Source organism: Bombina bombina, chromosome 7, assembly GCF_027579735.1.
Source record: "Bombina bombina isolate aBomBom1 chromosome 7, aBomBom1.pri, whole genome shotgun sequence".
In the NCBI taxonomy this organism is placed as follows: Eukaryota; Metazoa; Chordata; class Amphibia; order Anura; family Bombinatoridae; genus Bombina; species Bombina bombina.
Window position 1 is genome coordinate 37491011 of NC_069505.1, and position 12350 is coordinate 37503360.

General features: G+C 42.2%; 1 protein-coding gene across 1 annotated transcript in view; it reads left to right on the forward strand.

Annotated features, from left to right (window-relative positions):
- EFEMP2 (EGF containing fibulin extracellular matrix protein 2) overlaps positions 1 to 12350 on the forward strand; it is an 85020-nt gene that overhangs the window by 24751 nt on the left and 47919 nt on the right. Inside the window, exons 3-4 of the mRNA XM_053720041.1 lie at positions 10135 to 10183; positions 10295 to 10513. Coding sequence (XP_053576016.1) covers positions 10135 to 10183; positions 10295 to 10513 — 268 coding nt within the window. The remainder of the gene's footprint in view (positions 1 to 10134; positions 10184 to 10294; positions 10514 to 12350) is intronic.

Below are 12350 nucleotides of genomic sequence, written 5' to 3' on the forward strand. Positions count from 1 at the left end.
GCAGCTATGTGCAATAAATTATTTATATATGCACAGTGTATATCAGCAGCTATGTGCAATACATTATTTATATATGCACAGTGTATATCAGCAGCTATGTACAATACATTATTTATATATGCACAGTGTATATCAGCAGCTATGTGCAATACATTATTTATATATGCACAGTGTCTATCAGCAGCTATGTGCAATACATTATTTATATATGCACAGTGTATATCAGCAGCTATGTGCAATAAATTATTTATATATGCACAGTGTATATCAGCAGCTATGTGCGGCATTAGTAAAGCTCTTCTTGTACAATAAATTATTTATATATGCACAGTGTATATCAGCAGCTATGTACAATACATTATTTATATATGCACAGTGTATATCAGCAGCTATGTGCAATAAATTATTTATATATGCACAGTGTATATCAGCAGCTATGTGCAATACATTATTTATATATGCACAGTGTATATCAGCAGCTATGTGCAATAAATTATTTATATATGCACAGTGTATATCAGCAGCTATGTGCAATACATTATTTATATATGCACAGTGTATATCAGCAGTTATGTGCAATACATTATTTATATATGCACAGTGTATATCAGCAGCTATGTGCAATACATTATTTATATATGCACAGTGTATATCAGCAGCTATGTGCGGCATTAGTAAAGCTCTTCATGTACAATAAATTATTTATATATGCACAGTGTATATCAGCAGCTATGTGCAATACATTATTTATATATGCACAGTGTATATCAGCAGCTATGTGCAATACATTATTTATATATGCACAGTGTATATCAGCAGCTATGTACAATACATTATTTATATATGCACAGTGTATATCAGCAGCTATGTGCAATACATTATTTATATATGCACAGTGTATATCAGCAGCTATGTGCAATACATTATTTATATATGCACAGTGTATATCAGCAGTTATGTACAATACATTATTTATATATGCACAGTGTATATCAGCAGCTATGTACAATACATTATTTATATATGCACAGTGTATATCAGCAGCTATGTGCAATACATTATTTATATATGCACAGTGTATATCAGCAGCTATGTGCGGCATTAGTAAAGCTCTTCATGTACAATAAATTATTTATATATGCACAGTGTATATCAGCAGCTATGTGCAATACATTATTTATATATGCACAGTGTATATCAGCAGTTATGTACAATACATTATTTATATATGCACAGTGTATATCAGCAGCTATGTACAATACATTATTTATATATGCACAGTGTATATCAGCAGCTATGTGCAATACATTATTTATATATGCACAGTGTATATCAGCAGCTATGTGCAATACATTATTTATATATGCACAGTGTCTATCAGCAGCTATGTGCAATACATTATTTATATATGCACAGTGTATATCAGCAGCTATGTGCTGCATTAGTAAAGCTCTTCATGTACAATAAATTATTTATATATGCACAGTGTATATCAGTAATTAAGTGCATAATTACAAAAGGTCTGCACACACAATCAAAGGGACAGGTGTACTCCTGTAGCAGCAGATTACAGTTAAATGATGCAGGAACACTCTTTCATTCCCACCACCTGCTGGGAGGTTGATTATCTTCTCATACCTTTCCTTTACATAGTTTTTTTTCTGTAGCTATTACTAAAGTATTGACATTATAAAGTATTGACAAGGTTTCAACAGGAAATGCAGCTATTTCAAATGACAAAATAGAGTTAAAGGCTGTTAATAGACTTCAGAAGGTAATTGGATCATTGTTAACACATTCAACAGGAAAATGTTACATTTCTCTGTCTCCTTAATGTTTATATATGCATAGTATATATCAGCAAAGGGGCAGTATACACCAATTTTCAAATAACTGCATGTAATAGACACTACTATAAAGAAGAATATGCTCAGATACTGATATCAAAATTAAGTGTAAAACCTTTTAAAAAGTATACGTTTAAAAAAAAAAAGCTTTATAGGCTATATAAATAGATTATCTAAAAAACATCTATGCAAAGACAAATCTAGTGTATAATGTCCCTTTAAGTGCAGAATTGCAAAATATGTGTACACACAATAAATATGTATTTATGCACAGTATATATCAGTAATTAAAGGGACAGTCTAGTCAAAATCAAACTTTCATGATTCAGATAGGGCATGCGATTTTAACCCCTTAATGACCGAGGACGTGCAGGGTACGTCCTCAAAAAAAAGGCAGTTAATGCCTGAGAACGTACCCTGCACGTCCTCGGTTTGGAAAGCAGCTGGAAGCGATCCTGCTCGCTTCCAGCTGCTTTCCGGTTATTGCAGTGATGCCTCGATATCGAGGCATCCTGCAATAACCATTTGTAGCCATCCGGTGCAGAGAGAGCCACTCTGTGGCCCTCTCTGCACCGGACATTAACGGCTACCTTCGTTGGTGGGTGGGAGCCGGTGTGGGAGGTGGGTGGCGGCCATCGATGGCCTTTGTGATGCGGAGGGGGGCGGGATCGGGGGCGGGGACGACTGGGGGGACGCGCGCGTGCACGGGGAGGCCGGGCGGGCGCGTGCACGGGGAGGGAGCGGGTGGGAACCACTAAGCTACAGAAAATGTTTTTATTAGAAGTGGGGATCAAAGGGGTTAATATGTTTTTTTTAGTGATCGGTTTGGCTGGTGGGGTATTGGACTGTGGGGGGGAAGCTACACTACAGAAACAAATAGTAAAACATAAAAAAAACAACATTTTTATTTGCAAACTGGGTACTGGCAGACAGCTGCCAGTACCCAAGATGGCCCCAATAAGGCAGAGGGGGAGGGTTAGGGAGCTATTTTGGGGGGATCAGGGAGGTTGGGGGCTAAGGGGGGACCCTACATAGCAGCATATGTAAATATGCTTAAATTTTTTTTTTTTTTTTTTTTTTTTTATACCTTTTATTTTAGTACTGGCAGACTTTCTGCCAGTACTTAAGATGGCGGGGACAATTGTGGGGTGGGGGAGGGAAGAGTGCTGTTTGGGAGGGATCAGGGGGTGGGATGTGTCAGGTGGGAGTCTGATCTCTACACTAAAGCTAAAATTAACCCTGCAAGCTCCCTACAAACTACCTAATTAACCCCTTCACTGCTGGCCATAATACACATGTGATGCGCAGCAGCATTTAGCGGCCTTATAATTACCAAAAAGCAACTCCAAAGCCATATATGTCTGCTATTTATGAACAAAGGGGATCCCAGAGAAGCATTTAAAACCATTTGTGCCATAATTGCACAAGCTGTTTGTAAATAATTTTAGTGAAAAACCTAAAGTTTGAAAAAGTGAACAATTTTTTTTTATTTGATTGCTTTTGGCGGTGAAATGGTGGCATGAAATATACCAAAATGGGCCTAGATCAATACTTGGGGTTGTCTACTACACTACACTAGAGCTAAAATTAACCCTAGAAGCTCCCTACATGCTCCCTAATTAACCCATTCACTGCTGGGCATAATACACGGTTGGTGCGCAGTGGCATTTAGCAGCCTTCTAATTACCAAAAAGCAAAGCCAAAGCCATATATGTCTGCTATTTATGAACAAAGGGGATCCCAGAGAAGCATTTACAACCATTTATTCCATAATGTCATGAGTTGTTCGTAAATAATTTCAGTGAGAAACCTAAAGTTTGTGAAAAAATTTGTGAAAAAGTAAAATAATTTTTTTATTTGATCGCATTCGGCGGTGAAATGGTGCCATGAAATATACCAAAATGGGCCTAGATCAATACTTTGGGATGTCTTCTAAAAAAAAAATATATACATGTCAATGGATATTCAGAGATTCCTGAAAGATATTAGTGTCCCAATGTAACTAGCGCTAATTTTGAAAAAAAGTGGTTTGGAAATGGCAAAGTGCTACTTGTACTTATAGCCCTATAACTTGCAAAAAAAGTAAAGAACATGTAAACATTGGGTATTTCTAAACTCAGGACAAAATTTAGAAACTATTTAGCATGGGTGTTTTTTGGTGGTTGTAGATGTGTAACAGATTTTGGGGGTCAAAGTTAGAAAAAGTGTGTTTTTTTCCATTTTTTCCTCATATTTTATAATATTTTTTATAGTAAATTATAAGATATGATGAAAATAATGGTATATTTTGAAAGTCCATTTAATGGCGAGAAAAACGGTATATAATATGTGTGGGTACAGTAAACGAGTAAGAGGAAAATTACAGCTAAACGCAAACACCACAAAAATGTAAAAATAACCTTGGTCCCAAACGGACAGAAAATGGAAAAGTGCTGTGGTCATTAAGGGGTTAAACAACGTTCCAATTTACTTTTATCATCAAATTTGCTTTGTTCTTTTGGTATTCTTAGTTGAAAGCTAAACCTAGGTATGCTTATATCCTAATTGCTAAGCCATTGAAGGCTGCCTCTTATCTGAATGCTTTTGACAGTTTTTCTCAGCTAGAGGGTGTAAGTTCATGTGTGCCATATAGATTACATTGGGCTCACGCCTATGGAGTTATTTAAGAGTTAGCACTAAATGCCTAATATGCAAGTCAATAGATAGTAAATAATCATGTGATCAGGGGGCAGTCTGCAGAGGCTTAGATAGAAGGTAATCACAGAGAGTATATTTCTGTAACAGTGTTGGTTATACAAAACTAGGAAATGGGTAATAAAGAGATTACCTATCTTTTAAATCAATTAAAATTCTGGAATAGACTGTCCCTTTAATTGATGATATATATTGTGTGTGTATATATAAAACATTTATTGTATTTGAAGATTAATAACAATGTATCTATCACTTACTTGCAATTGTATGTGATGCAGTAATAAAAGCTATGCAATTATTGTATCATTTAACTGTTACATTGACTCTAGCGATGACTTGGTGTTGCTATAACAGTATATTAAACAGTTGTTCACACCCAAGAGAAGGCTATTAAATCCTGTTGGTGAATATTAGTGCAGCAAACACATTGCTTATTACAGTGAGGGTGACTGGTGAGAATTATTAGTTTGTGTTTAATTTATACAGCCCACCTTGTGCTCACAGATTTACTGCACTGAACTCAATGAATTTTTTTTTTTAGCATTTTCAGTTATGTCACTTTACCCACAATGCTACAGTAATTTGCATATGTAAAATTCTATGCACTTAAAATATAAATGTGTTAAGAGTTACAGGTCTAATACACACCAGGGCACGTACCTCTCATCTCCCCCTAATACACAGACACCAGGGCACGTACCTCTCACCTCCTCCTAATACACAGACACCAGGGCACGTACCGCTCATCTCCCCCTAATACACAGACACCAGGGCACGTACCTCTCATCTCCTCCTAATACACAGACACCAGGGCACGTACTTCTCTCCTCCTCCTAATACACAGACACCAGGGCATGTACCTCTCTCCTCCTCCTAATACACAGACACCAGGGCATGTACCTCTCACCTCCTCCTAATACACAGACACCAGGGCATGTACCTCTCATCTCCCCCTAATACACAGACACCAGGGCATGTACCTCTCACCTCCTCCTAATACACAGACACCAGGGCACGTATCTCTCACCTCCCCCTAATACACAGACACCAGGACATGTACCTGTCACCTCCTCCTAATACACAGAGACCAGGCACGTACCTCTCACCTCCCCCTTATACACAGACACCAGGGCACGTACCTCTCACCTCCTCCTAATACACAGACACCAGGGCAGGTACCTCTCACCTCCCCCTAATACACAGACACCAGGGCACGTACCTCTCATCTCACCCTAATACACAGACACCAGAGCACGTAACCTCTCACAATACACAGACACCAGGGAAGGTACCTCTCAGCTCCTCCTAATACACAGACACCAGGGCACGTACCTCTCACCTCCCCCCTAATACACAGACACCAGGGCACGTACCTCTCACCTCCCCCTAATACACAGACACCAGGGCACATACCTCTCACCTCCCCCCTAATACACAGACACCAGGGCACATACCTCTCACCTCCCCCCTAATATACAGACACTAGGGCACGTACCTCTCACCTCCCCCTAATACACAGACACCAGGGCACGTAACCTCTCACCTCTCCTAATACACAGACACCAGGGCACGTACCTCTCACCTCCCCCTAATACACAGACACCAGGGCACGTACCTCTCACCTCTCCTAATACACAGACACCAGGGCACGTACCTCTCACCTCCCCCTAATACACAGACACCAGGGCACGTACCTCTCACCTCACCCTTATACACAGACACCAGGGCACGCACCTCTCACCTCCCCCTAATACACAGACACCAGGACACATACCTTTCACTTCCCCCTTATACACAGACACCAGGACACATACCTCTCACCTCCCCCTAATACACAGACACCAGGGCACGTACCTCTCACCTCTCCCTAATACACAGACACCAGGGCACGTACCTCTCACCTCCCCCTAATACACAGACACCAGGGCTTGTACCTCTCATCTCCTCCTAATACACAGACACCAGGGCACGTACCTCTCACCTCCCCCTAATACACATACACCAGGACACGTACCTCTCACTCCCCCCTTATACACCGACACCAGGACACATACCTCTCACCTCCCCCTAATACACAGACACCTGGTAACTTACCTGTCACCTCCCCCTAATACACAGACACCAGGGCACTTTCCTCTCACCTACCCCTTATACACAGACACCAGGGCACGTACCTCTCACCTTCCTCTAATACACAGACACCAGGGCACGTACCTCTCACCTCCTCCTAATACACAGAAACCAGGGCACGTACCTCTCACTTCCCCCTTATACACAGACACCAGGGCACTTACCTCTCACCTCCCTCTAATACAACGACACCAAGGCACGTACCTCTCACCTCTACTTAATACACAGACACCAGGGCATGTACGTCTCACCTCCCCCTAGTACACAGACACAATGGCACATACCTCTCACCTCCTCTAATACACAGACACCAGGGCACGTACCTCTCACCTCCCCCTAGTACACAGACACAATGGCACATACCTCTCACCTCCTCTAATACACAGACACCAGGGCACGTACCTCTCTCCTCCCCCTAATACACAGACACCAGGGCACGTACCTCTCATCTCCCCCTAATACACAGACACCAGGGCACGTACTTCTCATCTCCCCCTAATACACAGACACCAAGGCACGTACTTCTCACCTCCCCCTAATACACAGACACCAGGGCACGTACCTCTCATCTCCCCCTAATACACAGACACCAGGGCACGTACTTCTCATCTCCCCCTAATACACAGACACCAGGGCACGTACCTATCACCTCCCCCTTATACCCAGACACCAGGGCACGTACTTCTCACCTCCCCCTAATAGACAGACACCAGGGCACGTACCTCTCACCTCCCCTAATACACAGACACCAGGGCACGTACCTCTCACCTCCGCCTAATACACAGACACCAGGGCACGTACTTCTCACCTCCCCCTAATACACAGACACCAGGGCACATACCTCTCACCTCCCCCTAATACACAGACACCATGGCACGTACCTCTCACCTCCCTCTAATACACAGACACCAGAGCACGTACTTCTCACCTCCCCCTAGTACACAGACACAATGGCACGTACCTCTCACCTCCCTCTAATACACAGACACGAGGGCATGTACCTCTCACCTCCCTCTAATACACAGACACCAGGGTATGTACCTCTCATCTCCTCCTATTACACAGACACCAGGGCACGTACCCCTCACCTCCCTCTAATACACAGAAACCAGGGCATGTACCTCTCACCTCCCTCTAATACACAGACACCAAGGCACGTACCTCTCACCTCCCTCTAATACACAGACACCAGGGCATGTACCCCTCACCTCCCCCTAATACACAGAAACCAGGGCATGTACCTCTCACCTCCCCCTAATACATAGACGATATTCAAGCTTAGGAAAACAGCACCACTGTATAGTGCACGAGTGACTGGGGATAACTGCAAAGCCCCTTCAATTACAAGTATATACAAATTGTCACCAGAACTCTTAAATGGTATAAGCGTATATCTTTATTAAAGACCCATAAAAACAAGCGACGTTTCAGGGATTACCCCCTTAGTCATGCTGTCAACCAAGGGGGTAAGCCCTGAAGCGTCACTTGTTTTCATGGGTCTTAAATAAAGATATACGTTTATATCATTTAAGAATTCTGGTGACAATTTGTATGTACTCCTAATACACAGACACCAGGGCACATACCGCTCACCTCCCCTTATATAGAGACACCTGGGCACATACCGCTCACCTCCCCTTATATAGAGACACCAGGGCACATACCGCTCACCTCCCCTTATATAGAGACACCAGGGCACATACCGCTCACCTCCCCTTATATAGAGACACCAGGGCACATACCGCTCACCTCCCCTTATATAGAGACACCAGGGCACATACCGCTCACCTCCCCTTATATAGAGACACCAGGGCACATACCGCTCACCTCCCCTTATATAGAGACACCAGGGCACATACCGCTCACCTCCCCTTATATAGAGACACCAGGGCACATACCGCTCACCTCCCCTTATATAGAGACACCAGGGCACATACCGCTCACCTCCCCTTATATACAGACACCAGGGCACATACCGCTCACCTCCCCTTATATGCAGACACCAGGGCACATACCGCTCACCTCCCCTTATATAGAGACACCAGGGCACATACCGCTCACCTCCCCTTATATACAGACACCAGGGCACATACCGCTCACCTCCCCTTATATACAGACCCCAGGGCACATACCGCTCACCTCCCCTTATATAGAGACACCACGGCACATACCGCTCACCTCCCCTTATATACAGACACCAGGGCACATACCGCTCACCTCCCCTTATATACAGACACCAGGGCACATACCGCTCACCTACCCTTATATAGAGACACCAGGGCACATACCGCTCACCTCCCCCTATATAGAGACACCAGGGCACATACCGCTCACAACCCCTTATATACAGACACCAGGGCACATACCGCTCAACTTCCCTTATATAGAGACACCAGGGCACATACCGCTCACCTCCCCTTATATAGAGACACCAGGGCACATACCGCTCACCTCCCCTTATATACAGACACCAGGGCACATACCGCTCAACTCCCCTTATATACAGACACCAGGGCACATACCGCTCACCTCCCCTTATATACAGACACCAGGGCACATACCGCTCACCTCCCCTTATATACAGACACCAGGGCACATACCGCTCAACTCCCCTTATATACAGACACCAGGGCACATACCGCTCACCTCCCCTTATATACAGACACCAGGGCACATACCGCTCACCTACCCTTATATAGAGACACCAGGGCACATACCGCTCACCTCCCCTTATATACAGACATATACAGACACTAGGGCACATACCGCTCACCTCCCCTTATATAGAGACACCAGGGCACATACCGCTCAACTCCCCTTATATACAGACACCAGGGCACATACAGCTCACCTCCCCTTATATAGAGACACCAGGGCACATACCGCTCACCACCCCTTATATACAGACACCAGGGCACATACCGCTCAACTCCCCTTATATAGAGACACCAGGGCACATACCGCTCACCTCCCCTTATATAGAGACACCAGGGCACATACCGCTCACCTCCCCTTATATACAGACACCAGGGCACATACCGCTCAACTCCCCTTATATACAGACACCAGGGCACATACCGCTCACCTCCCCTTATATAGAGACACCAGGGCACATACCGCTCACCTCCTCTTATATACAGAAACCAGGGCACATATCGCTCACCTCCCCTTATATACAGACACCAGGGCACATACCGCTCACCTCCCCTTATATACAGACACCAGGGCACATACCGCTCACCTCCCCTTATATACAGACACCAGGGCACATACCGCTCACCTCCCCTTATATACAGACACCAGGGCACATACCGCTCACCTCCCCTTATATACAGACACCAGGGCACATACCGCTCACCTCCCCTTATATACAGACACCAGAACACAAATCTTTGACGTTCTTCCAATAAAAAACTTTTATCATCTGTGGATTTTCATTTATTCTTTTCCCCCATCTAACTAGGAATGTACAGATGGGTATGAGTGGGACCCAGAGAGACAGCATTGCAAAGGTACCAAAGTGCTGATGGTTGATATTTATAGTCATAAAACAATCAGATGAAATGTATAAAATGACTTTATTTGATGTCACATTTAATCGTCCCGTCTCCGCTCCTCTGTAGATATTAATGAGTGCCTTACTATCCGTGATGCCTGCAAAGGGGAGATGAAATGCATTAACCATTATGGGGGTTATCTGTGCCTCCCTCGCTCTGCCTCTGTGATCAGCGATGCCCACCCAGAACCAGCTGTCCCCGAACAAAGTCCTTCCCAAGAACAGAGACCAAATCCTTGTCCGCAGGGCTACCAGCCAGATGCGCAAGGCCAGGGCACCTGTGTGGGTAAGTGAGAAGCAGGTTGGTGGTGTGACAAATGGTGGAGATGCTAATACCGTGGACTGAGTTGCTCTATTATATTATTTTGTGCAGATGTTCTGCAGATGTGATGCTCTGCTGATGAGATGCTCTGTGAACAAGCTGGTTATGCAGAGGATTTAGTCATCTTCTGTAGTGAGCTGTAACATTCTGAAGGAAGTTTAGTTCTTTTTCAGTGATAAAGGCCGTTTAGAGATTTCATAAGTTATTTTCTAAAGGTATTTAGGTGGTTCGCAGTTAGGTTTCTCTGATGGGAATTTAGCTGTTATGGAAAGATGTATTATACAAGTTTAGTTATTTTATAGGGTTATAGAATAATACCGAAGGAAAGTTTCCATTTCACAGAGTGGGAGATTGTCCCAAGTAAGATTGGATGTTTTGAAAGGATATTTAATATATATTAAACACTAAATAAACGCTAGATAGAATTATGCAGTCAAAGAAAAGATTAGGCTGAGAATAGCATGTAGATTTATTTTTTAAAGTTAAATTAGTTGTTTAAATAGTAGCAAAATAAGTGTAAAGTTTTAGTGTCTATAAAACAATAGGAGCTGCCATGTTGTAACTTAGGTTACCTTCTCTGCTGTGGCCAATTAGAGACAGTTATAAATAGGTCACTAGAGTGTGCAGCCAATGGCTGTGTGGTATATAACAGTGTTCTGCTCTTCCATTTCTAACAGGAACTGAAAAGCTCACAATTTCAGAATGGAATTAGATGAAAAGGGGGCAAAATAACTAATGAAAGTATATTGTAGTTTTATATATATATATATATATATATATATATATATATATACAGTATATATATAAACTCTGCAATATACTTTCATTATTTATTTAGTCACCTTTTAACGATTTATAATTTTATATTACCATCACATAGTGTTTAATGTCCCTTTAAGTAAGATAAGGTGTTTTGAAAGAATATAGAAAGCCCTTAAAGTCAGGTTTACTTGAAATAGCTAGTTTTGCTCATTGAAACCATAAACAATTGTTTTCAAGAACCTGCACATTTAAATGGACTGAGCCTACAGGAAGAGCAAACCTGCTCATGTTATCTCTCTATATACTCAAATGCAATTGTTATGTATTGAAATGTTAATTATGGGTGTGGGTTCTAAGCAAAATCAGCTGTTTTAGATACAAAAATATCTCTCCCACCCCCACTAGGAGGCTGACTGATGCTGGTGCCTGTTGTTTGCATATCTTTTCTATAAATAATTATGAAGTATTCATAATTTTAATTTAAGTGTTGTTTGTGCAAACATAGCTATTTCAAATGACAAAATAATGGTAAATGCACAATTTTAAAACAATTTAACACACGTCAAAAGGCAAACTAGATCATTGGGAACATATTCAAAATGGGAAAATGTTACAGTAATATTTCTGTATAGCATAACCCATAAATGCATAATAAAAAGACAATGCAAACACAGTTTGAATTTCAAATGACTCGTAGATTTTAGTTAGTTAAATTTTCTTTTCTAATGCATCATGTGACAGCCATCAGCCAATGACAAAATGTATATACGCACATCCTGTGAATCTTGCACATGCTCAGTAGCAGCTGGTGCCTCAGAACGTGTAAATATAAAAAGATTGTGCACATTTAGATAATGGAAGCGAATTACAAAGTTTAAAATTGTGTGCTCTATCTCAATCATAAATGCTTAATTTTGACGTGACTGTCCCTTTACGTGAGATTAGATGTGTTGAATGGATATAGAATTCCCTTAAAGTGATGGTAAATGTCAGACTATAAGAATGTTGCAATAAAACATATATTAGTTTGCAAGTAAAA